Source organism: Natrix helvetica, assembly GCF_964273705.1.
Source record: "Natrix helvetica genome assembly, chromosome: 1".
Lineage (NCBI taxonomy): Eukaryota > Metazoa > Chordata > Lepidosauria > Squamata > Natricidae > Natrix > Natrix helvetica.
In genome coordinates this window covers 110,600,566-110,623,436 of record NC_138548.1, presented here as the reverse complement: position 1 = coordinate 110,623,436, position 22,871 = coordinate 110,600,566, and the positions used below count along the sequence as shown (strand labels likewise).

Genomic DNA, 22,871 nt, shown 5'->3' with positions numbered 1-22,871 from the left:
ATCAGAACATCGAAACCGAGCATGGTCCAGTGATGGTATTCATCCAGTTCTATTCAGTTCAGGCGAATCGGTAGCACTGGCAGCGGTAATGCCCAGATGTCATGACGTCCCATTTTTGATGCTCTGTGCATGCCCGCACTCACATTTGTGAACTGGTAGCGAAGGTAAGTGAATACCACCCCTGGCGTGGTGCACATTTGCAGCTGAAGGTGTGGTAGAATGGAATTTGCCACTTGTAACTGTGGATCAAGGATAATAATGCTGAATGATTCTCAATCATTCTCTTCCTCCAAAGGAAATTTCCATCTACTGAAAATAAATAAATATTAGTCTGTTAGTCTGTGGAATGATGAGTGCAGAGAAGAAATATAAGTATTGTCTTGCCTTAGTTCCATTGCTCCTTTGATGATTAATAACTTAGTACACAGGAATTATTGGTTATACTTTTGGAATGTATTATTTTGGGTGGCATAGAACATTGTTATATTCCTCCATACTACTTAATATTTGAATGAATGTGCTCAGTGTGTTACCAATATCACATACTTGCTCTTTACTTTTTTTATTGAATTCAACTGTGGAAGCCTATTTTCTAATCAGTTCCTGTAGCCGGTAATGCATGGTAATAATCTGTGAAAGTCAATAAACTGAGCTCAGTCCAGACAAGGTGAGAGTAGGTGATTTACTGTATTTATCCAGATTAGTAAGAAAGTGCTTTGAAAATGCTTTCTGCCCAGAGAAGTGGACTACAAACCATAAAATAAATTAATATCAATGGGAACCAATAAGAAAATATGCTGCTGAAAGGAATGAAATTTATATTATGTTCTAATCTTTAAAAAAGTTTGATTGCATCATTGAAGAGAAATTATGTACCGTTGGTATTTGTCATGGGGAAAATGGTTTAGAATGTATAAAGGTAACTTGAATCTTTTCTGGAAATGTTAACAACATGGACATTTTATCATGTTTGGTTGATGTGTAAAAAAGCGAAACCATATATATATAGGTGGTCTTTGTCAGCTAGGTGTTTGGTTCTGGAGATGAGGGTCTTGGCTACAGAGTTGATCTGTGCAGGGTGGTGATAGGATTGTGCGTTTAAGTAGCGGTTGGTGTTTTTTTTTTTCTGGTAGATGGTGTGTCCTGGGGAGCTACTGTGTTTTTTGTAGATTAGGACATCCAGAAAGGGAAGTTGTTGTTTGCTGCTATTTCCATTGTGATTTCTTTGGGGTGGGTGGGTGTCAAGACTGTTGAGATGTGTGAGGAAGTTGTCCAGTTATTTTTTCCTGTGTGGCCAAATCATGAAAGTGTCATCAGCATATCTAAGCCAGTGTTTGGGTTCGTGTTCAGATTTATCTAAGGCATTAGTTTCAAAATGTTCCATGTATAAGTTTGCAATGACAGGTGAGAGGGGTGATCCCATGGGTGTTCCTTCTATCTGTTTGTATCTTTGCCCATTATGGGTGAAGTATGTGTTGGTTAGGCAGCGGTTGGTCAGGTCCAGGATGTGTTTGGGGGGGTTGTGTTTGTTCTGGATAGCTGTCAAGGCTTCTTTTATAGGCACTTGGATGAAGAAGGATATGACATTGAAGCTCATGAGTAGGTCGCTGGGTTGTAGGTTTTGTTTCTTTATTGTTTCTATGAAATGGAGTGAGTTTTGTATGTGTGAGGTGATGGATTCTGCATAGGGTTGGAGTTGTTTGGCGAGGAATTTGGCAAGATTCTGTAGAGGTAAGCCTATGGAGCTACACAAAGATACACAAAGAAGGAACACCACTCAGACCCATAGTCAGCTCTATTCATGTTGTGGGGATGTGAATAAACGTGAATAAATGTGACGATACCTCCCGCCTACCAGACATCTGGAAACCAGCCCTAGTCAACAAATGAGCTCCACCCATCACCCAGGCCGTTACAACACGAAACAACAATGGACACACAGCCAGCACCAATCAGCACCAATCTACCAATCATGATACAACCACACAACCAATCATTCCACTTACTGAAACAAAGCCAGCACTCCACACACCCCTACCAAGATTTATAGAAAGACGGCAGCTCCGACCACACTTTAAGCCCAAAACCCAGCCTGAAGATGGAGAGTGAGACCTCACCGAAGTACAATTGAAACTAATTGAAACTTTCTTTTGGGACTAATAGAAAGGAAACTAAGAAAAAGTCATGAAACTTGCTTTTGTATATGACAACCGCAGTGATATTATTATATGTTTAAAAATGGAAAAATTCAACCCTATTCACAATAGAAGAATAGTTGGTGAAGATGATAGAACTTGCAAAGATGGCTAAACTAACTTATTTTATTATAGAAAAGATGCACTACATGTATGGAAACTCCTTTTTGCATGAAACAGAAAAAATGCATTTACGACTTGTGGTTTTGATGATTAGAAAAAAATGGAGAATAGAAAACTGCTTCTTATTGTAACCAAAGAGTAAGAGATAACTTTGTAATCATTGCGGCTGCAGAAGAAATTGGAAGTTTCTTCTTTCTGTTTCTTTTCATCCTTTCTCTCTGTACTTCTTTCTTTCCTCCCTTCCCTTCTCTTCTTTTCCCTTTCCATCTTCTGCATTAGTTCATTTTCACTTTTGATAAAATTAATTCCTAAATGAAATTCATATAAAAATATAATAAATTTACATTTTAAATGGTACCCCGACTTGAAGTTGAAATGATGTCATTCATTTTACCATTTCAGAATTTTATCCATTTGCTACGCATGCCAACAAGCCCATATCTTTAAAAGATTGTATGAATTTGCATACAACATTTTGGCCTGATATCAATAAGACAAAGCCTCACAAGTTTAGTTTAATTGAAGTATGGAAGGACTTTCATTTAGGTGAAAATCATTGGTTGCCTGAAAAAGCCCAGGAATCAATATCCTGTGAATCCAGGATTCTACTCAGATTCTACCATAAGAAACACATACAATAAGAGCTAAAAAAAAACCATCACACCAAGATAATTCTTTTGCAATCCACATAATCTGTTTTTAATAATTGATGCAACTTCTAAGACAAAAACAAAACAAAACAAATTACGGCATATATGAATATAGCTTTTTGCTTTAACCTTCCTCAGAGAGTTGTAACGAGAATAAAATAATGATTTCATGGTTGAATTCTTTAAAAAGAAGTTCAGGCTTACACACACACACACACACACACACACACACACACACTATATGAGCTCTAAATGAACAAATAAGATATCTGGCATGAAGTACAGGAAAACCCGTTCTCCTTTGGTGCAATGGGAATTTATACGTGCAATCAACTGGTGACTCCTCCTAAAACCTTCAAAAAATCTGCAGTCTCTTGACTGGTGCTGCTATGACAAAAACAGTATGTGCTAAATTATTCAGTGTCTACAAATATCATTTGGAATATGGGAATATTGTGATCTGGAATAAGTATCCAGTTAAAAGAAATAAACTACGGTGTTGCAACCCAAATCATTGCATTCTGAGATTGAAGACAAGTCTATAAGATATCCTTGCCATGCGCTAAATAAATAAGTAAATGTGATACCCTGATGCACATTTAATCATTTGCACCCTGCTGCCACCTCTCCCACTGGTATACATGGGTCTGAACCAGGGTTGGGTTCCTGCCAGTTCTAACCTCTTCTATAGAAAAGGTTCCACAAATCTACAGTGCCGTTTAGAACCGGTTCAAGCTCCCCACTCCCTGCCCATCCACACATCATCAAGATGAAGAGTGAGAGGAGGAATTCTGGGAGTTGAAGTCCACAAGTCTTAAAGCTGTCCAGTTTGAACACCCCTGGGGGTTTTTTTCTCTAAAGGGTTAGGGGTGCAAGGGTCTTGTAACTTGACAACTTTAAGACTTGCGTGCTTCAAATGCCAGAGTTTCTGAGCCAACATTTTGGTTGCTAAGCAAGAGCGTTGTTAAGTGGGTTTCACCACATTTTACAAGTTGGCCAAGCCCACCCAGTCACATGGCCAGCAAGCCACTCCTACTTGGTCACATGTCCAGCAAGCCACTCCCATAAGGCCACACCTACAGAAGAGGTTCTAAAAAAAATTGAAACCTACCACTGGTCTGAACCTATTAAAATATGTGACAACTTTCTTTTCCCTTTTATAGTGCCCTTTGCACAACAACTGCATTTGCCATATTTTCAGGTACATTGAGATACATTTCTGTACATGTCCTTCTATCAGTCCTGGGTCATTTCATTCCCTGGAATATTCGCAAGCCAAGAACTCCTTTCCTGATCATGCCAGACAATCTCATTCAGCTGGATAGTCTATGAAAATTCTCTTCCCTGAACTCGACTCTTAACATTCCTGTTTTGCATTCTGAACGAAGTCTCTTCTTGCCTTTCATGCTTCTGGAATGAATAAATCATCTGTTTCAAATTGTCACTGCAAATCTTTTTGCTAAATGACAGTTTCTCTTTTAGAATGTAATGACATGCAAAATGACTTTCAGTTGTCCTGGGTTTTGTTGATTTTTTTTAAAAAAAAACATTATTTCATGTGGCATTTTCCGCTGAATTCTATTTCCCAAGTGGTTTGTTTTGAGATGCGATATTACTTGTCAGATACAATCCCTAGATGAGAGACTGATATTCATGATTCTTCCATTCAACAGACAGTGAGAAATAGAAAAAAGATAATTTTCCAAGGTAATTGATGCCAATATAGACTGAAAAGCATGAGGAGTTTTCTGATGATAGAATTTTGGCTAGAAATACCAAATGTGTATTGCAAAACTCCAGATGATCACTAGATGGCAAAAAGAGATTTTTAAAAAACTGAAACTCTTTGCTGCCATCTATTGGCTGTCTGAATTCTGACAATCTAGATCTTGTAGCCATAAATTTGGCAGACAGCCAGTGCTGTACTGCAGGAGAATGGAAACCAGACTGATTTGAGATTAGTTAAGGTATTGAGCATAGATTTTTGAAAAAATGCAATGAAGAATAGTACCCTACCCCTGGTGGGTTAAAAAAAATCAACTTACTCCTTTAGTAATTTCAACAACGTTAGGACCCTGATAAACCTGTCCTTTCTTTTAGGTTAAAAGATCCTTCTCCCTCTTTTATTTTTTTTAAGATACACTAATTCAATTAGAAACACCCAAGATCAACCTCATTATTTCTATCTGTACCTATCTATCCATCCTCTACTGAATTTAAAGTCAATTCAAGCTTTATCCAAAAACTAAGAATTCTATAGCTTTCTATAACACCTGAGACTTTATAGTTGAGGAGAAAGCTTTGACCAGTCTAATCCCTAATATCTAGCTTAAATCCCAATATTTCATCATGTTTCCAGGTCCTTTAGAGTTACTTGGCTGTCATTTGATATTGCTTTGATATTTGATATTCTTCATCTACTGTGATATCTGGCATGATGTATTCTGGATGTCTAGAAATATTATTATTCCCCAGCTCTTGATTGTAACATTCACAAGCAGTTCACTTTCTGCCTGGCTCATGCTTAACTAATCAGTTTTATCTCCATGTCTCTGGACCCTATATTTTAATTCAAAGTAGTGTTAGTTAGGATGTTTGTGCCCCCAATCCAGCCCTCAGTCTCCTTTCTTTCTCCTTTCAATAATTCATTTCTTTATCAGCAGAATATCACCTCATCAAGAGGATACTCTCTGGCTCTGACATATACGTCAGTTGATCTATTGTTTGGATCCAGAGGTGGGTTCCATCTTCTTTTACTGCCAGTTCGCTCAGGGATGTGCTTCGGGCATGCGCAAGCTTCACCCACGTGCGCCTTGATGGGTGCTATGCGCACATGAGCAGTAGTAAAAAATTTGCTTCTGCGCATGCGCAAAATCAAAAAACAAGATGGCGGTGCCTACAGTGCCGCTGATATAAACAGTTTGGGCGCCTGTCTGGCCAAGTTACCAGCAGAACCGGTCCAAACCTGTAGGAACCCATCTCTGTTTGGATCCTATTGTTTTCATGGAAACACCTAGGGCCTTTTCTCCTTAGTGATCCTTAGTGGAATGAAGCTTTGGTCAAGAGGAGAGATAGATCAGCCATGACACATTCTTGCCTAATATGTTTTTCTTTCTTCTGAGTTTTGTGGTATGGATATTTGGTAATAAAGAGACAAGACACATCTAAGGAATCATGGGTTGACAAGATCAAGGAAAGTAACATTGAAGTTAAGTGTGAATCATGCCCACAGTTTCAGCTCTACTAGTATTTTCTTACTTTTCTGTCAAGAATGTGAGAAGGAAAGATAGTAAGCAGAGATGACAGGTGAAGGAAAGAATAATGGAGTCAGAAAGGATATAGATAGTCCTCAATTTATGACTGCCGTATAGTGACCATTCAAAGTTATGATGATTGCTTCCCCCTCCTCCACAGACATATGACTGAACTTCAGGTGCTTGGCAACAACCACCACATTTAAGTCTGTTTGTACTGTCCCATAGCCACGTGACCACATTTTATGACAGTTTTGCTGAAAACTGCCACTTACTTCCATGTTTTGGCTAAACCCTTGCTCATAGCAAACAATTGGTTCACCAACTGTCATATTCAGATTGGGCATGTGACTGACCTTGTTTTGTGACCATCAAGACTTAGATCATAACTATGGTCAAAACTTGAGGACTACCTGCAATTGTTGTTTTGGCTGTTTTCTCTGCATCTAGCTTGAATAAATTGAATAACCGTTGAGAAGAGGAAATTCTGGAGAGTGGTCTATTTTATTGGGTGACTGTCACCTAAGGGCTGGAGACAGAAAGAAAAAGTCTACGTATAAGGACCTTTTGATGGCTAAATCCTCAAATAATATGCAGAAAAAACCTGAGCTAGTGCTGTCAATGCCATGAAGTGCTTTTAAAGGCACAGGCTGGCCTAAATAAATGGGCACAGTACAGGCCCTACGAAACACAAAGCTGTGCCTTCTCACTATGTGCATTCCTTAGTCTTCAGCATCTGCTTCTGGAGCTCTCTTTTCCAAAGGTAGAGCAGCCCTTACACAGCACTCTGAAGTGCTCAACTAATAAGACCAGGTATTGTCTGTTTCCGAAAGCAGAGAGGCACTCTATTTCATTTGATTTGGCCAAAGGGCAGTATATGGCTGCCTCTGGTCATTGTCACCTATTTAACACCACTCAGGGACTGTGTGTAGTTTAAGTAATGCTACCGATATGGTTGACTATGCTCTTCTCTCTGGTTCCCTAGAAGATCTGCATAAAGCAACATCAGATGCTATTGTTTGGATAGCTGAATTGGACATCCAGCTATGAAGCCACTATGATACTCGCATAGAACTTTTACTTAAATTTAGGTAGACTGTGTATATAGCAATAGTACTTAGACTTATATACTGCTTCATAGTGCTTTTACAGCCTTCTCTAAGTGGTTTACAGAGTCACCATATTGCCCCCAACAATCTGGATCCTCATTTTACCCACCTCGGAAGGATGAAAGGCTGAGTCAATCTTGAGCCAGTGAGATTTGAACTGCCGAATTGCAGCTAGCAGTCAGCTGAAAAAGCCTGCAGTACTGCACTCTAACCACTGCACCACCTCGGCTCTTAACGTTTACTTCTCTTCTGTCATGCTAAATAATTCTACTCAATATCCTGAAGTCAAGTCCTATGCACTTTGTATGCAATTTGTAGATGGAACTGAACTGACTAAAAAGGTGATTTTACAATAAAACCTCAAAACATTAACACCAAAGAACTCAAGACAAAACTCCATTATGGAAATGCATTTCCTGTCCAGCTGCCCTTTGTAATGGTCACTCTGAACCATCCTATCTCTGAGCAAGGTCATGTGTCACTTTCCTGAAGGATCTTGAGCAGCATTAGCAACCCATATTTCTACATGCAGTAGTGGTTTGGTCCTTTTGAGGAAAAAACTAGAATTACTGATATTTTTGAGGAGGTGACCAAGTCATAGTTTTCCCCCAAAGTTGAAAACCAAATACCTTGGTCATTTCAATAATGGAAGCATTAATGGGCAGTGCTATGGAAATAATACAGTGCTTTAAAACATGTAGAGTGTGAATAGTATTCATCTGAATTTTTTTTAAGGTAGCTACATCTTTTTATAGTCAAGGCTATGGTTTTCCCAGTTGCAATGTATGGCTTTGAAAGTTGGGCCATAAGAAAGGCTGAGTGCCAAAGAATTGAGGCCTTTGAACTCTGGTGCTGGAGAAGACTCCCGTGAGTCCCTTGGACTGCAAGACGATCAAACCGGTCAGAGAAAGAGGAGATCAACCCTGACTGCTCTTTAGAAGGCCAGATCCTGAAGATGAAACTCAAATACTTTGGCCACCTAATGAGAAGGAAGGACTCACTGGAGAAGATCCTAATGCTAGGAAAGATTGAGGGCAAAAGAAGAAGTGGACGGCAGAGAAGAAGGTGGCTGGATAGAGTCACCGAAGCAGTAGGCATGTGCTTAAATGGACTCCAGAGGATAGTAGGGGACAGGAAGGCCTAGATGAACGTTGTCCATGGGGTCGCGATGGGTTGGCCATGACTTTGCAATTATCAGCAACATATTTTTGCACAATGGCTTCCCTCTATAACTGCCATGTGATCTTAGGACAGGCACAGTGTCAGCATTCCAAATATCATGCAGAATTAAATCAGAGTCCAAGGCAGAGCTATCCTTAAAGTTCCAATTTAATAAGACAGACATGTTGGCAACAAACTGTGGAATCCCAAATCTAAAAGCTTCCTGGGATTCCACCCAGTTGAAAGTTCATGATCTTATCCCCACCCCCATAAATCCATCACATGGTCCAATCTTCTTTGGCCATGCTGGCATCTCCACCCAGCTGGTTCCGGTCAGATGCAGAGATGCGGAGACAAAAGATGACCTTGAGCTTCTAGAAAGGAATGACAACAACACATTCCACAATTCTACTCCTTTCTATTCCCCTTCCCAATTACTACACTAATGAAACAGCATAATGAAATAATAGAGAGTGTGGCAGGCCAAAGATCCTAAAAAGGAATATAACTGCAGGCCTGACACACAACTGTTTTAAAAAGTTGATCATGAGTTCCATTATGTATAAGTTCTGTGCCACTGTTGAGGAATCAAATCTGCACAACCTTAAGAAGTACATCTCCTCTTATTTATTAAACTAAAAGAAAAAAAACCCTGGTCAAACGCTGTAAAAGCTTGACGACAGGTGTCACTTATTTCAAGATCCAGTTCCCAGGATGCCAGCTGGATGAGGGCAACCATGGGCTCTATTTTTGGAAAGGTTTTATTGCACTACTGTTACACATAGAATAACTGGCCTTCAATTATGTTCCATGCAGTCAGGACAAAGAAAAAGCAACAGATTGTAAGCTTGTGAGATCATGGAGTGAAACCATTAGTTACATCCAACTAAAACAAAAGGAGTAGCTGAGGGAATGGCAACATCTCAATGAGAAGGCTTGTCTCATGTACCAAACAGACTTGTAGCTCCAGGAGGAAAACGAGGACTGCAATCATTCTCTCTGGAAATTTTGCAAAAAATAAAAGCAAAAAAGCAGAACAACAATAATGAAATTTTATGTAATTTTGGAAAAGTAAGTAAGCAAAAACAACTGTCCTTTCTTACTGGAAAGGAAAAAGCAAGTTGGAACACTTTGGGCTTAGAGCATTTCTGACTCGGAACTTTTATTATAGATTTTTTGCAGACACTGGGAGCAGGAGCGAGGTCACGATCACAGGGCGTCGAGTGAATGATTTCATCTAGATTCTATTTCACTTTTCAAAGAGAGCACAACACCTTGGCTTTCTTCCAGATCCCAGGCAAGACTGTCTAAGGAAACCATGGAAAAAAACCCACAGCAAATTGGGGTGCAGATGGTCTAAAGAAAGTGGTTTTTCAGGTTTTGTTCCTGATGGTTTCATCTTCTTTGTTCTTTGCTCTTTCTGAGCTCAAAGGGACTATGAAATCATGAAACAGAATGGGAAGAAAGAGAATGAGAGAAAGAAGCTACCAGGAAATCTCTATGTATGTGTTTGTGTGAAAAGCTCCATAGTGAGAAAAAAAAATGCATGAGGTCATCTAAGTAGAAAAGGAGGACTCTATACTTTTAGACTTCACTTTTAAAATTCTGCTAAACGGGCTTGATTACAGCTCTAGGAGTCCAAAGAAACATTTGGATTTCACCCTTGTCAGCTTATTTGAAAAAAAGAAAATGTTTGCATGGAATCCCAAACCTGCAAAATGAGAGATCCCAAGCTGTTCACGTGTCGCATAGATGCACTCACATCTCTAACAATCCTCCATATGTAATCACATTAGAAAATGTTGCAGCAAATGTGGCACCATCAATCTCAAATAAATAACAGATATGTTTCTGAATCTAAAACAGAAGGAACCATTCTTAAGTCCATGGAAATGAACTGGTTTTTTTTAAACTGACAGAAGGCACAAAGCACCTGATATTTACTTTGCTTTTATTACAATATCATTCCTGCATCGCATTCCATGTCATTTATGGGAACTGAAAAGTCTTAAACATAACAGGGGCAAAAGGATAATATTCGATCAATATAAGAGGTTTGCAATAGAAAGGAAAAGTCATCAGGGGTTCTTATTGTTCTCTGAGTTTGATTGTCTAGCCCTGATGATGTTACCTAGTTTGGAAAATAATAACTGCAAAATAATAACCAAGCTCAGAGAGCACCAAGGACCCTTCGTTTAAACTCTGAGCTACAATATTATCTTTTATTGGAAAAGTCATTCCTGGTACTAGAATCTACTAGTGATAGATTTCTCTGAAGCCATTAATTGAAATGATTATACATCATGTGAGCCTCCTTAGGACAGAATCACCATTTTCCTGTATATGGGTTGGTTAATATTACATTGAATAGAATTGGGAAAGATAGAATTGGGAATTTTGCAGTAACCTTCCCCTGGAGTAGGGAGGGAATAGAAATTTTACAGTATCCTTTCCCTGCCACACCTACTAAGCCACGCCCACAGAACTGGTAGTAAAAAATGTTGAATCCTACCACTTATGCAGACAATATTGAGTTCTACCATTCTGATAATATATGAATCAGGAAAGGTTGTGTATTTTTTTAAACCAGTGCCTGGAGGCAGAATTAGAGTAGATGAGGTCAAGCAATAACAACCCCAGAAAGACAGAGGCCTAGTGGATGTATTACCAAAAGTTACTAAATGCCTTCTGGTAGATCCTTTTAAGTGGGCCTCCTCTGTTGTTCTTCCTTCTGAAAGTTGGAAGACATCTACTGTAACATCTTTTAGGTACCACTTGAAATTATATTTATTTATTCATTCAATTTATATTGTCGCCCATCTCACCTAAATGAGTCTGGGTGGCTTGCATAATTTAAAAAAAATGATTAGGTATAAAAAGCCATAAAACACAATAAAAATGAATTTGTGGCGGAGTACAATAAATTGCTAAGAACCAGCTGGCTTTGAATTACCATTTGGCCCCAAGGCATGATGATAAACCAAGTCTTAAGGAGTCTTCTGCAAAGCCAACAGGGTTGAAGTCTTTCCTTTCCACCCAGCTTTCATAATATGAATGCTGGAAGTTTTTATTTTTCCCATTTTTTCACCATCCTTTTAAGTATATGTTACTGAATATTGCATTCTATGTTTTATATTGTGTGCAGCATTGCTTTGTTACACATTTTATTGGTCTTTTTTGTTGTGAACTATTTTGAGAAAGTACTATATGTCAATAGGCACAGGAATGTGGTATATGAATCATCATCTTCAACTTTTGCATTCCTAAGTGAAAAGTAACCAGGATTGAATGTGTAAAATGTTAGAAGAGTTTTGAAATTAAAGCTGAATGCTGATGATACAATACTGTAAAAGCCATTAATATTTAAGCTGTCTTTGGAATATGCTACATAACAGATATTGTTGATTTGACACAGGTGGAACTAGATGCTTTAAACTGTAGAGCCGAAAAGCCTATGGCAATAAATCATGCCTTACACTCAAAAAGTGAAATAGATCATTTGCTATTTACCAAGGAAAATTGTTTGTTTTACTTTGTAGCAAATGAAATAGCTAGTGAAGGACAAAATCCGAAGTCCAAATAATTACATAAAAGCAAACAAAGAGAAGATGCTAAAAATGTCGACAAGGAAAACATTTTAAACGTAGCAGAATCAAAGACATACAGAACTGAACAGTTGCAACAGTAAATGAAAAAGTGGAAACATAAATCTCTACACAGTCAATAGCTGAAAGAAACTGAAGGCAAGGTGAATAGTAAACAATGCTTGGCAATAGCTTCAGGTTAGATCCATGAAGAAGGAAACAAAAGGTCTGATATTTGCACCAGAACAAGCATTAGCAATGCAACAAAAATTAAAGTACCCCCCTCCTCCAAAATTCTTATGCAAAGAGAAAGACAAGATTGTTGACTGAAGGATAAAATAAGGTAAATCTAGTCTTCTTCTATGCAACATCATGCATTTTTTTTAATCACAGAGACTCTACCAAACATCACTACAATCTTAGTAACTGAAATATATCAATTACAAAATAATCTAGCCAAGGTTTTCCCTATAATTATTAGAACATTCTAGAAATATAATAATGGAATTGACAAAACACTTTGCAAAATTAGAATAATTTGACCTCATATTTTGTTTACATACATACATATTACAACAAGGGGAAAAAAAACATCCTGCAGCTAAAAGAGGAGAGAAATGATTCTGGGTCTAGATATCCTAACTTAATCCATTTTGGAAGGTTACAAAATTACTGTTACAATGTTCTCTCTTCTGGATTCTATCAAGGAATTGCTTATCTGGTACCTAAGAGATTATGGAAAGAGCTGTGTCAGGCTTTTAATCTTGTGTAGCGTGGAAGGACAACCTGCAGTAAAATAGAAAATGGTGCCCTTCTAAAACAGTATCTGTTCTATTTGTAGCAAAATTTCTAATATTCCGATTGAAACACAATGCTTCTGAAAAAAACAAACCTGCTGAAACCATCTATTGTTCAGAATAGCCTTTTAGAGATCCAGCGAAGGCTTTAGTTGAGGGCTGTCAAACTCACTTTGTCATGGTGGCGTCATGTGACATATCAGGACTTTTCCCCCTTTGCTAAACCGGGCGGGGGTGTGGCCAGCACGTGACGCATCCAGCCCACGGGCCACGAGTTTGACAGCCCTGTTTAAGTTGTTGCTACTGATGATGCCATTAATTTAAATTGATGTCTTATTTTTCTCCTTTGCAAATAGGTTACTGATTTTATTCCCCAGAACTTACAAACCCTTATGAGATAGACTGGGCTAAGAAAAAACTACTGGCCCAGTCATCCAGTGAGATGTCATAGTTAAAAGCTGATTATTTTCTTTGCCTTTTCCTGCATTTTCTGAATTATTCCAAATTTTAAACATTTATTCGAAAGTATAGCATAGCACGAATAACCTAATCAGTTCCTGCATGAAGGGTGCTTTGACAGATTTTTCGCTTCAATCTGTAGGCAATATACACAAAAGATGTTGGATGGAGTGAATCACTTCCTAAATGTCGGTTCTGTTTCTGCAGCTCTTTTAACTTTTCTCCTTTTAATAGAAGAGAATGTATGTAGCTCAGGGTTGAACTATGGAGTCCTGAGTGCTCTCTGAGATTGGTTGTTTTCTTGCAGACATTTCATTAATCTAGTAAGCAGCAGCATCAGTGCTAGTGAATGTAGGGTTTACTACCTGTTTATGTACTGTAGCTTACCCTGCCATTGTCAGGGGGGGGGGGGGTTTGTATAATTTTCTCTTTAGTAGGTCCTTGATTAGAGTATTGTTTACTGCTTGATTGTTTGCTTGGTGTTAATTTCAGAGATTTTCTCCTTCTCCTTTCGTCCTCGTCTTACAACACTTCATTTAATGACTGTTCAAAGTTACAGTGGCATGGAAAAAGGGACTTATGATCGTTTTTCACACTTACAATTGCAGCATCTCCATGGTCACACAATCAAAATTCCAAAATTGGTTTGGCAACCAATTCATCTTTTATGATGGTTGCAATATCCTGGAATCAACTGATTTGTGACCGTCTGGCAAGCAAAGAAAATGGGGAATCCAGATTCTCTTAACCACCATGTTACTAACTTAACAAATGCAATAATCATGACAAGAAAAAAATTGCAAAATGGCCCCAAATCACTCGACAAATGTTTCTCTTAGCACTGTGATGGCGAACCTATGGCATGTGTGCCCAAAGTGGCACGCAAAGGCATGTCACCCGGCACATGTGGCCTTGCCTGTTTGTCTTCTAGGTTTCTGGCGTGCATGTGTGCGTGAGGATCAGCTGTCCTTCACATGTGCGGCAGTGGCAAAAAACTGTGCATGTGCACCAGCCAGTTGATTGTCAGACACACATGCATGCCAGAACCCAGACGTTTGGCTTTTCCAGAGCTCGATCCCTTCACAAATGCAGCAGTGCTGAAAACCGGTGTGCACATGTGCACCGGCTAGCTTATTGTTGGATACATATATGTGCTAGAACCCGGAGGTTTGGCTTTTCTGGAGCACAGCCCTGACGAGCACGTAGATGTGCACGGGATATTTCTACACGATTTTTAAGGTGCTCAGTGCCAAAAAGGCTCACCATAACTGCCTTTGCACAACAGAAATTTTGGATTCAATTTTGGTTGCAACTCGACGACTACCTGTAGTAAGGTTAGCACCACCTGCAATGGGATTTTGGATGGTTCATTCCCCCCCCTCCTCCCACCATGCCAACTGGGATCTCAGTTTGATCTTCACTGCTGCTTAAAGGGTAGGGGCGGGGAACATGGGGTATTTCCAGCAGTTCTTATTTGTATCAAATGTTTCCTAAAAGAATAATTTCCTTCTGGCTGCCCTTGTTTCTGGTGAGGATTTGGGAAGAGAAACGTTAGCAAATACTAAGTACATATCCATGGGGTTTCTCTCTGACTGGTAGGTTGACAGCTCAATGGAGTGTGGAGGATGAGGAGGAAGCTGCAAGGGAGCGACGTCGGAGGGAACGTGAGAGACAGCTGAGGTCCCAGGCAGAAGAAGGCCACAACAGCACCTCTGAAGTGGCAGTACCAGAAAGCAGGTAAGTCTGTGCCTGGCATATCAACGGAGCAATGAGAGTCAGGCTGAACTAGTGTAATGCTTTAAAGGAAGTTAAGAAATTTCAGCTAATGCAGAACTGAGTCTTCTCACTAGGCATTGGTTCATAGAACTCTTAACATTGTCAATGCTCAGCTAAAAGGCTGATTTAGTTGGGGAAAAGTCTAGTTTTCTGAAGGACTACCCCTATTAGTCCCCTGTCTCTGAGAACAGGCAGTTTCAGGGGTGAGGCATACATATTTATCTGCAATGGCTCCAGATTTTTGGAACTCATTGTCAACTGATGTTCATCTATTTCCATTGGTGTAAGCCTTTAAGAAAATCCTCAGAGTTTCAGCCTTATCTTTTTTTACCTGGATGGCTGTGGAAACTGCAGTATTTTTTTTTTTAGTATTATTAGAAGGTAGGGATACTTAATTAACACTATAATGGTCAGTGGGGTTAATTTGTGCATTTATTGTTTGCAGAGATTTGCCTCCCAATTGTCTTGAAGGGGCTTTGTAAGCCTAAAAGACAATGTAAAACACTGCAAAGCTGTCCATCAACTATAATCAGCTATAAATGAATATATGGTTGATAAAGAATTATGTAGGCACCTTACTAGGAATAAATTAATTTGATGCACATAATAACACACACACACAAAATTGCATACTGAGAACCAGGAATACATGATCTGCGTCTTATGCCAGCACACCAAATGAATCAACTTCCTAGGGTTGAAGGTTAAATACTGCACTGTGGATGCAGTGATATTCAGGAGTATCATGGACTTTCCCCAAATTTGGCTTGTCAAATCTAATGAAGGCTTTTCCAGATATAAGGGATTCCATCTCTTAGAATTTCCCACACAGCCAACTCTGGATATTGTTGCAACAGTGTGACTGGAGCGCATTAGGTTGGGGAAGGGCTGCTCTGTGTGATCAGTCAGGAAGCATCCATCAACCAGACAGCCAGTATAAATGGGCTTAGTGAGTACAGGTAGTCCTCAACTTACAACAGTTCATTTAGTGACCAAAGTTACAACATCACTGAAAGAAATGATCACAATTTTTCACATATACAACCATGACAGTATCCCCATGGTCATGTGACCAAAATTCAGATGCTTGGCGACTGACTCAGGTTTACGATGGTTGCAATGTCCCAGGGTCATGGGATCACCTTTTGCAGCCTTCTGACAAGCAAAGTCAACGGAGAAGCCAGATTCACTTAGCAACTGTGTTACTAACTTAACAGGTGCACTGATTCACTCAACTGTGGCAGGAAAGGTCATAAAATGGAGCATAACTCATTTAATAAATGTCTCACTTAGCAATAGAAATTTTGGGCTCAACTGTGGTCGTAGGTTGAGGAATACCTGTATCATATTTTGTGATCTTCCACGCAAATGTTTTAGAATGCACTGACTGCGTTAATTAGTTTACCAGGATGGATCATCTTGATGGGTTGTCAGTTCTCCAAATTTGGTTCAGAGCAGCCATTCATTGGACAATCTCAGCTGGAATCCTTGGGGCAGCTGTTATGTGCACACTCATAGATTCTGTTACTTACAAATTGCAAATACTTGTACAATATAAATATTTACATGTAAGATGTCAGGGAAAGGAAGAATGTTTTGTTGCTGAAAAGATAGTGATTTTCAGGCAGGCCTCTTTAGGGAGGATATTTCACAAATAGGCCCTCTATCTTGTAGCCACTGGTTGAAGTTCATTTGATAGTGGCAATTGAAGTAACTCTGTCCAGATAGCTCAAACCAGCAACTGAGGATCCCAGCAACAAAGATCCCAACCAGAAGTGGTATTCATCAGGTTCTGACCAGTTCTGGAAAACCAATAGTGGAAATTTTGAGTAGTTCAGAGAACCGGTAAATACCACCTCTGACTGGCCCTGCCCACATCTATTCTCTGCCTCCCGAGTCCCAGCTGATCAAGAAGGAACGGAGATGTTACAGTATCCTTCCCCTGCCACACCCACCAAGCCACGCCTAAGCCATGCCCGCAGAATCTGAAGTAAAAATTTTGAATCCCACCACTGATCCCAACTATACTTTGGAGGTGGTTTATGAATGAATCCTCGCTGCAAACTCATCATTTTATTCTTTTCCTTCAGCTTCAGGCATGCCAATGACCTCAGATATTTTAGTTGCTTGAAATGCAGAGGTGCAACCTGAGGCTTAGAATGCAACGACAGCCAAAAGCTGTCCAGAGGGATTGCTTCAAAAGTGGTTGTGAGACAGCAATAGGAGAATGGAGGACAAACCACCAAGCATCTTCACTATCGTTCCTCAGCATCTTCCATTTTGGGCAGCTACATCAGTGTGCATGATATGAAAATGAATCTTAATAAAGTATCTCTTTAGTAGTTGTTAATAATTATGAAAGTGTCTATTGTACATTTGCTGGTTGAAATTGTAGACAAATCTATGTAAGCCTTACTTACGGTAACTGAAATGTATTGATTTTATGGAGATTCTTTATCTAAAGCAGCCAGAGCAGAAAATAACAAGCAACAAACACTGTGAAAACCAGTATTTTCCACTAGGTCAGTGGGAGGCGGCCCAAATTTATTTTTACAAAGTCCTTTGCAATGCAAAGTCTACATCAGTCAAGGCAGTCTGTGTCAGACAGGTGCTTCTCATAGCAAATCCTGTTGCCGGTAGAGGGTGGGGTTGTGTGTGTGTGTGTGTGTGTGTGTGTGTGTGTGTGTGTGTGTGTGTGAGAGAGAGAGAGAGAGAGAGAGAGAGAGAGAGAGAGAGAGAGAGAGAGAGAGAGAGAGAGAGAGAGAGAGAGAGAGAGAGAGAGAAAAAACAGGGTATCTTACTAAGGCCTTGAAATAGAATTATAATTTAGAAAACGCACTGCTAGAAATGCACTTCCATTTCAGTTGAGTCCACAAAGTAGAAAAGAAGACAAGTTTTTGTACCTTTAGCAGTTAAGTAGAGGCAATACTTTTGAAAAAATAGCTTACATAATAAAGGAAGTAACTTTTTACTGGGATTTTTAAGGCAACTATATGGCTAAGATTAGTGGAACCTGACTTTAGTAATGTATGGAGATTTTTCTTGTCTATGAAGCTAGTAATGCATAAGCCTAGGGCTGGTTCTGACTACTGCATGTGCCAGCTTTACTTTTGTTCTTCAGAAGTGGGGACCCTAGACAAGGTGCTCCAGTTGAAGTATAATTGAAGCAAAGCATCCCTTTTAAATTTTGCACAGCTTTATATCCCATTTATTGTGGGAGCTTCGTTTATGGAGAGACCCCCCATGTTTCACTAGAATGCAAGCACTTGGAAGGGAAGGAAACTGATTGAAGAAATGGAGGATAGAAGGGAACATTTCTGCTTTGACTTGCCTGACTGTTACTCCCTGCAAACATTTCACCAACCTACCTGGAGCTGGCCCAGGGGCCAACAATGGCAGAAGGAAACTGAACGGTGGTGGTATATGTCAGTACTCCTTCCTCACACTTTTCAGTCCATCATTAGAAGCAGGGGTGGGCTGCTGGGGGTTCACACGGGTTCAGGCAATCCTGTAGCTAGGATTCTGCCCAGTTTGGTGAACCCCCAAAATGCCACCCCTGGCTGGCCCCACCCACCCTTTGCCTCCCCTCCCACCCTACTCTGCCCCTCCCAGGAGTGTCCACGTGGCCCGTTCATCATGCCAGGTAAGTGCAGGGCCCGCACAGAGGCTCAGGGAGTGGGGAAACCGGTCTACCGGAGGTTCTAGAAGTCCAGAAATGGGCCTCTAGAGGGCCTCCAGAGCCTGGGGAAGCAGTTTTCACCCTCCCGCAGGCTTGATGAAAGCCACCAGAGCCTGGGGAGGGTGAAAAACAGACCTATCAGAAGTTCTAGAAGTCTAGAAATGGGCCTATTTTGGCCTCTGGAGGGCCTACAGAGCCCATGGGAAGCAGTTTTCACTCTCCCGGAGGCTCAAAGAAACCCTCTGGAGCCTGGGGAGGGTAACCCCCCCCCCCACTGTGGTGCAGGAGGCTGACTAGGCCACGCCCACCCAGCAAATCTGTTGCTGCAATTTTTGAAGTCCACCCCTGATTAGAAGGGTTCCTCTCACTCCTAACTTTTCATTGGTTAAGACTAAGCCATATGCTTGCTGAGACAACATTCAATTGGAAAACAAAGCCTTAGTGATATCCAGTGGCAATGGGAGTGGTTCTGGAAAAGTTAATTAAAAAGAAATACACACAAGGAATTATTTCAGGGCGAAAAAAAGTCTCTTTTTCTTTTCCAATGGGCTTGATGATTTCATTCTCCTCCCATGCCATTTCTGCAGCTGTGGTTCTGACTACAAAAGCCAGGATGCTAATACAGATCCACCCCCCACTTCAGTAAACTCAACTCCCCCTTACAGTGACTCATCCACTTCTGGTAAGCTATGTTGCTGTACATAGCCTCTTTTAAAATACAGCTATCATAACTTGGCTGTAGGTCCAGATTACCTTTCCTTGACATCCCTTACTTAGCTTCCTACTCCAAAGCAGCCATTCCCAACCAGATGTTCTCCAGCTGTTTTGGATTATGGCTTCCCTAGCTAAAGACAACAGCATTAATGGTCAAGGTTGATGGGAGTGGTAGATCCCCAAATCCCACAGTCATGGAGCTGGGGGAGACTGTACTGATGTCCATGTTTAGAAGTTAGTCACTTCTGAGTATTGTAACTAATGTTTTGGACACAAGTAAGGGAGTGTGTATTATTTCCATGCCTTTGTGATTTCCTGAGCACCTGGCTGATTACATTAAGGAGAAAAAAATGCTTCAGTAAATTTCCCTTCAGACTTAAAATTTCAATTAAAATCTTCTTTAGAACAGACGCTAAATCTCTTCAAAATTTAGACATCTTTTCATGCTTTTGCCCATATGAAATGACAGTTTCAATTCCTTTTTCCAAGTTGCCCTCCCTCCCCAACAGTTTTCAAATTAATTTACATTCTTTGTTTGGTAGGGGAAAAGTAGATCTTTTGAGTAATTTTCCAAAATTTGCTTCTCTCAATCCAACTTACCTCACAAGGCTGGCTGTAGGAACTAAATACAGCGAGGGAATATTCTGTGTGCTGCCTCCTAAATCAAAGGTGGGCAATAAATCAAATAAATACATCACTAAAAGTGTCTTTCTAATTGCAAAATTTAATTCTCTCCTGGATATTGATAAGAATATCAAGGGGTGCTGAGACATCCCTTTGATACCCCAAATAATTTATTTGTTTTACCTTCTCAGAAAAGAAGGATCACTTTTTATTTCTTCCAACATCAGAAAAACCAGTGTTTTAAAATCCTGTTGATTAAACTGGTGGTGAAGGTGATTTAAAAAAAAAATCCATACTACTCAACGGCCTGGAGGAAATTTATATATATATATATAATAAAATGTGGCAAGCTGTTTTTGAGACTCCCCTGTCTAATTGAATTAGAAAAAAAGGCTAGGTAATCTTTTATGGCCCATGAGGCACATTTGTGAATTGTAGCTGCAATGTTAACTTTTGTCCTAACCAAAGATTGCTATTGTGAACATGCCGTGATTTTTCCCCATTCAACAGAAAGAAAATAGAGGATGACCTCTCTAGCCGTCATCCCAACTTCTCCATCATTCTAGACTGTTTTTGCCTTGTTTTCGGAGCAGGTAGACGTTGTTTCAAGTTACACCCCACAGAGTGAAGATTTGGTGATTTAATCTTCTAAGAAAGTCCAATGGTGTTTCTGTTGGGGTTCTGAGGTTCTTTGTCAGGCACAAAGAACCAGGACCATATGTTAAGATGCAGTCAAGAAGATTTATTGCTCAAGCCTATACACAAGAATCTAGTCAATTAATGCTCAGTGCTAAATTGACAGTAGATAGGGGTCAATGGAATTCAAGAGGGATTGTACTTAGACTGTGGGAATGTTATAACTCCAGGGTGATTACTTGGTTAACTCTGGACACTGGTTCTGCCTGTTTTTCTCCTACAGGTTTTCTCTTAAACATATGTAATGCTGTGCATTGGTACTTAATTTTTGCAGGATGCCAATTTCCTATTTATTATTTTTTAATTAAAAGTATGTTTTAAAACATGATAGGGAGCCAAGACTTGAATTATTCTTTGGCTAGGTCATCATGAGCACCTGAGAAGAAAATAACTGCTGATTCCTTTTGATTTCTCCCTTTGTTTTCCTCTATCATCTTACAAGTATATTTATATTTAGAAATATAACATTTGTATGGTATCCTTAAAAAAACTGGGTTCAGGTTACAGGTGCCCAGTGCCACTGCTCTGTGGGAAAAAGAAACTTCAGTATTAAAAAGGAGAGGAAACCAGAACAAGAATAAAGCAATGCTCCTTTCCATTTGCTTGTAATCATACTAGGACCTCCCTTTTACTTAACAGGGTTCTAGAGGATTGTGCATCTCTGTATTAAATTGCAATGAATCATCGGTTTGGAATGCAGTCTGTATATTTTGAAGGCCAATTGCTGGACTCTGGCCAGTTGCGTTTCATTGCTTCTTTCCTCTCTTCCTTTATTAATGAATGGAAGAGAAGAGTCATTCTTTATCTTCCTCCCTCCCTCCCTCTCTCTCTTACACACACACACACACATACACACCCCACAATAAAACATGGATTTCGGCTCTAGTGAGCTCCTGCAAATGTATCAAGTGCTTTGCTTACTTCAATTTGAATTCTCTGTGTGAATTAGTGTTTAGTGGTGGGAAATATTCTGATAGCTTTGTTAGGGAACACACCAGTGGTGGGTTTCTATTTTTTTTACTACTGGTTTGCTTGTGCGCATTCGCGATGCTTCTGCGCAGAACAGAGGTTGGTTGCTCCCGGTTTGGCCCGGTTGAACCGGTAGAGGAATTCAGGCCTGGGTCACAGAATCGGTAGCGACCCAGGCCTGCCACGCCCCTGAACTGGTTCCCTCGCCGCCGCTGGGCTGCCTCCATTTTGGATTTTAGTGACTGCTCGTGCACATTTCACTGTAAATTGTTCTGCGCATGCGCGAAGAACAATTTACATTGAACACTGCACGTGCGGGGGTTGAGAACTGATAGTAAAACAGGCAGAAACCCAGAGCCTCCCGCTGCCACCACTACCAGTTTTCCCAATTCTTTTTGCATTCTTGATCTAGTTCTTGCTGATATTATTCAAATGTCAATCTCAAAAGTACCTTCTCCAATACAATTATTTCACCTACATGCCAAGCTTTATTAACATAAATCTCTTTTATATCACACAGTTCTCACAGCCCCAGAACCTTTAGCCTTCATTCTTTTCTCTTCCTATGCATTTGAGCAAGTCCAGCTCTTAGATGTTCTTAGGTGTTGTTCTTAGAGGTTGTTCTGCTCCTAGCCATCCCTGCTGTTAGAAATCTAGCCTCAAAGTTTGTGGTATCCTTCCCTTCCGGAATCTTCTGAGATTTAGTTCACACTCTCAGTCATGATTAGTTTAACCAAGAGATGCCGAATATATTACACTTAATTGATCTAAGCTTCAAAGAATACTGTAAGCCATGTTTTACAGATCAGAAGGGCTCACAAAACATGTTAGAAAATAAATGGTTTCACCATTTCTTTCCCTTACTTTTAATTCTGAATGATATGTAGAAGTGACAATGCACCAGGTATCCTTAATTCATTAAGTGCCTCTTCTTTGGTCCCTGTGCCATTGTGAGGGAATAGAAATGGGTCAGAATGTAGGATGGTCTTTCTTCCCATCTTTGCATTTTCCTGGTGCCTCAGGTGACTGTAGAGGAGGGAAAATGGTGGAACATGTGATGTTGTCATACTAGGGGTGTCAA

General features: G+C 40.0%; 1 protein-coding gene across 1 annotated transcript in view; it reads left to right on the top strand.

The window, feature by feature from the left end:
* Positions 1-22,871, top strand: part of LSP1 (lymphocyte specific protein 1) — a 72,380-nt gene that overhangs the window by 9,343 nt on the left and 40,166 nt on the right. Inside the window, exon 2 of the mRNA XM_081935461.1 lies at positions 14,932-15,069. Coding sequence (XP_081791587.1) covers positions 14,932-15,069 — 138 coding nt within the window. The remainder of the gene's footprint in view (positions 1-14,931; positions 15,070-22,871) is intronic.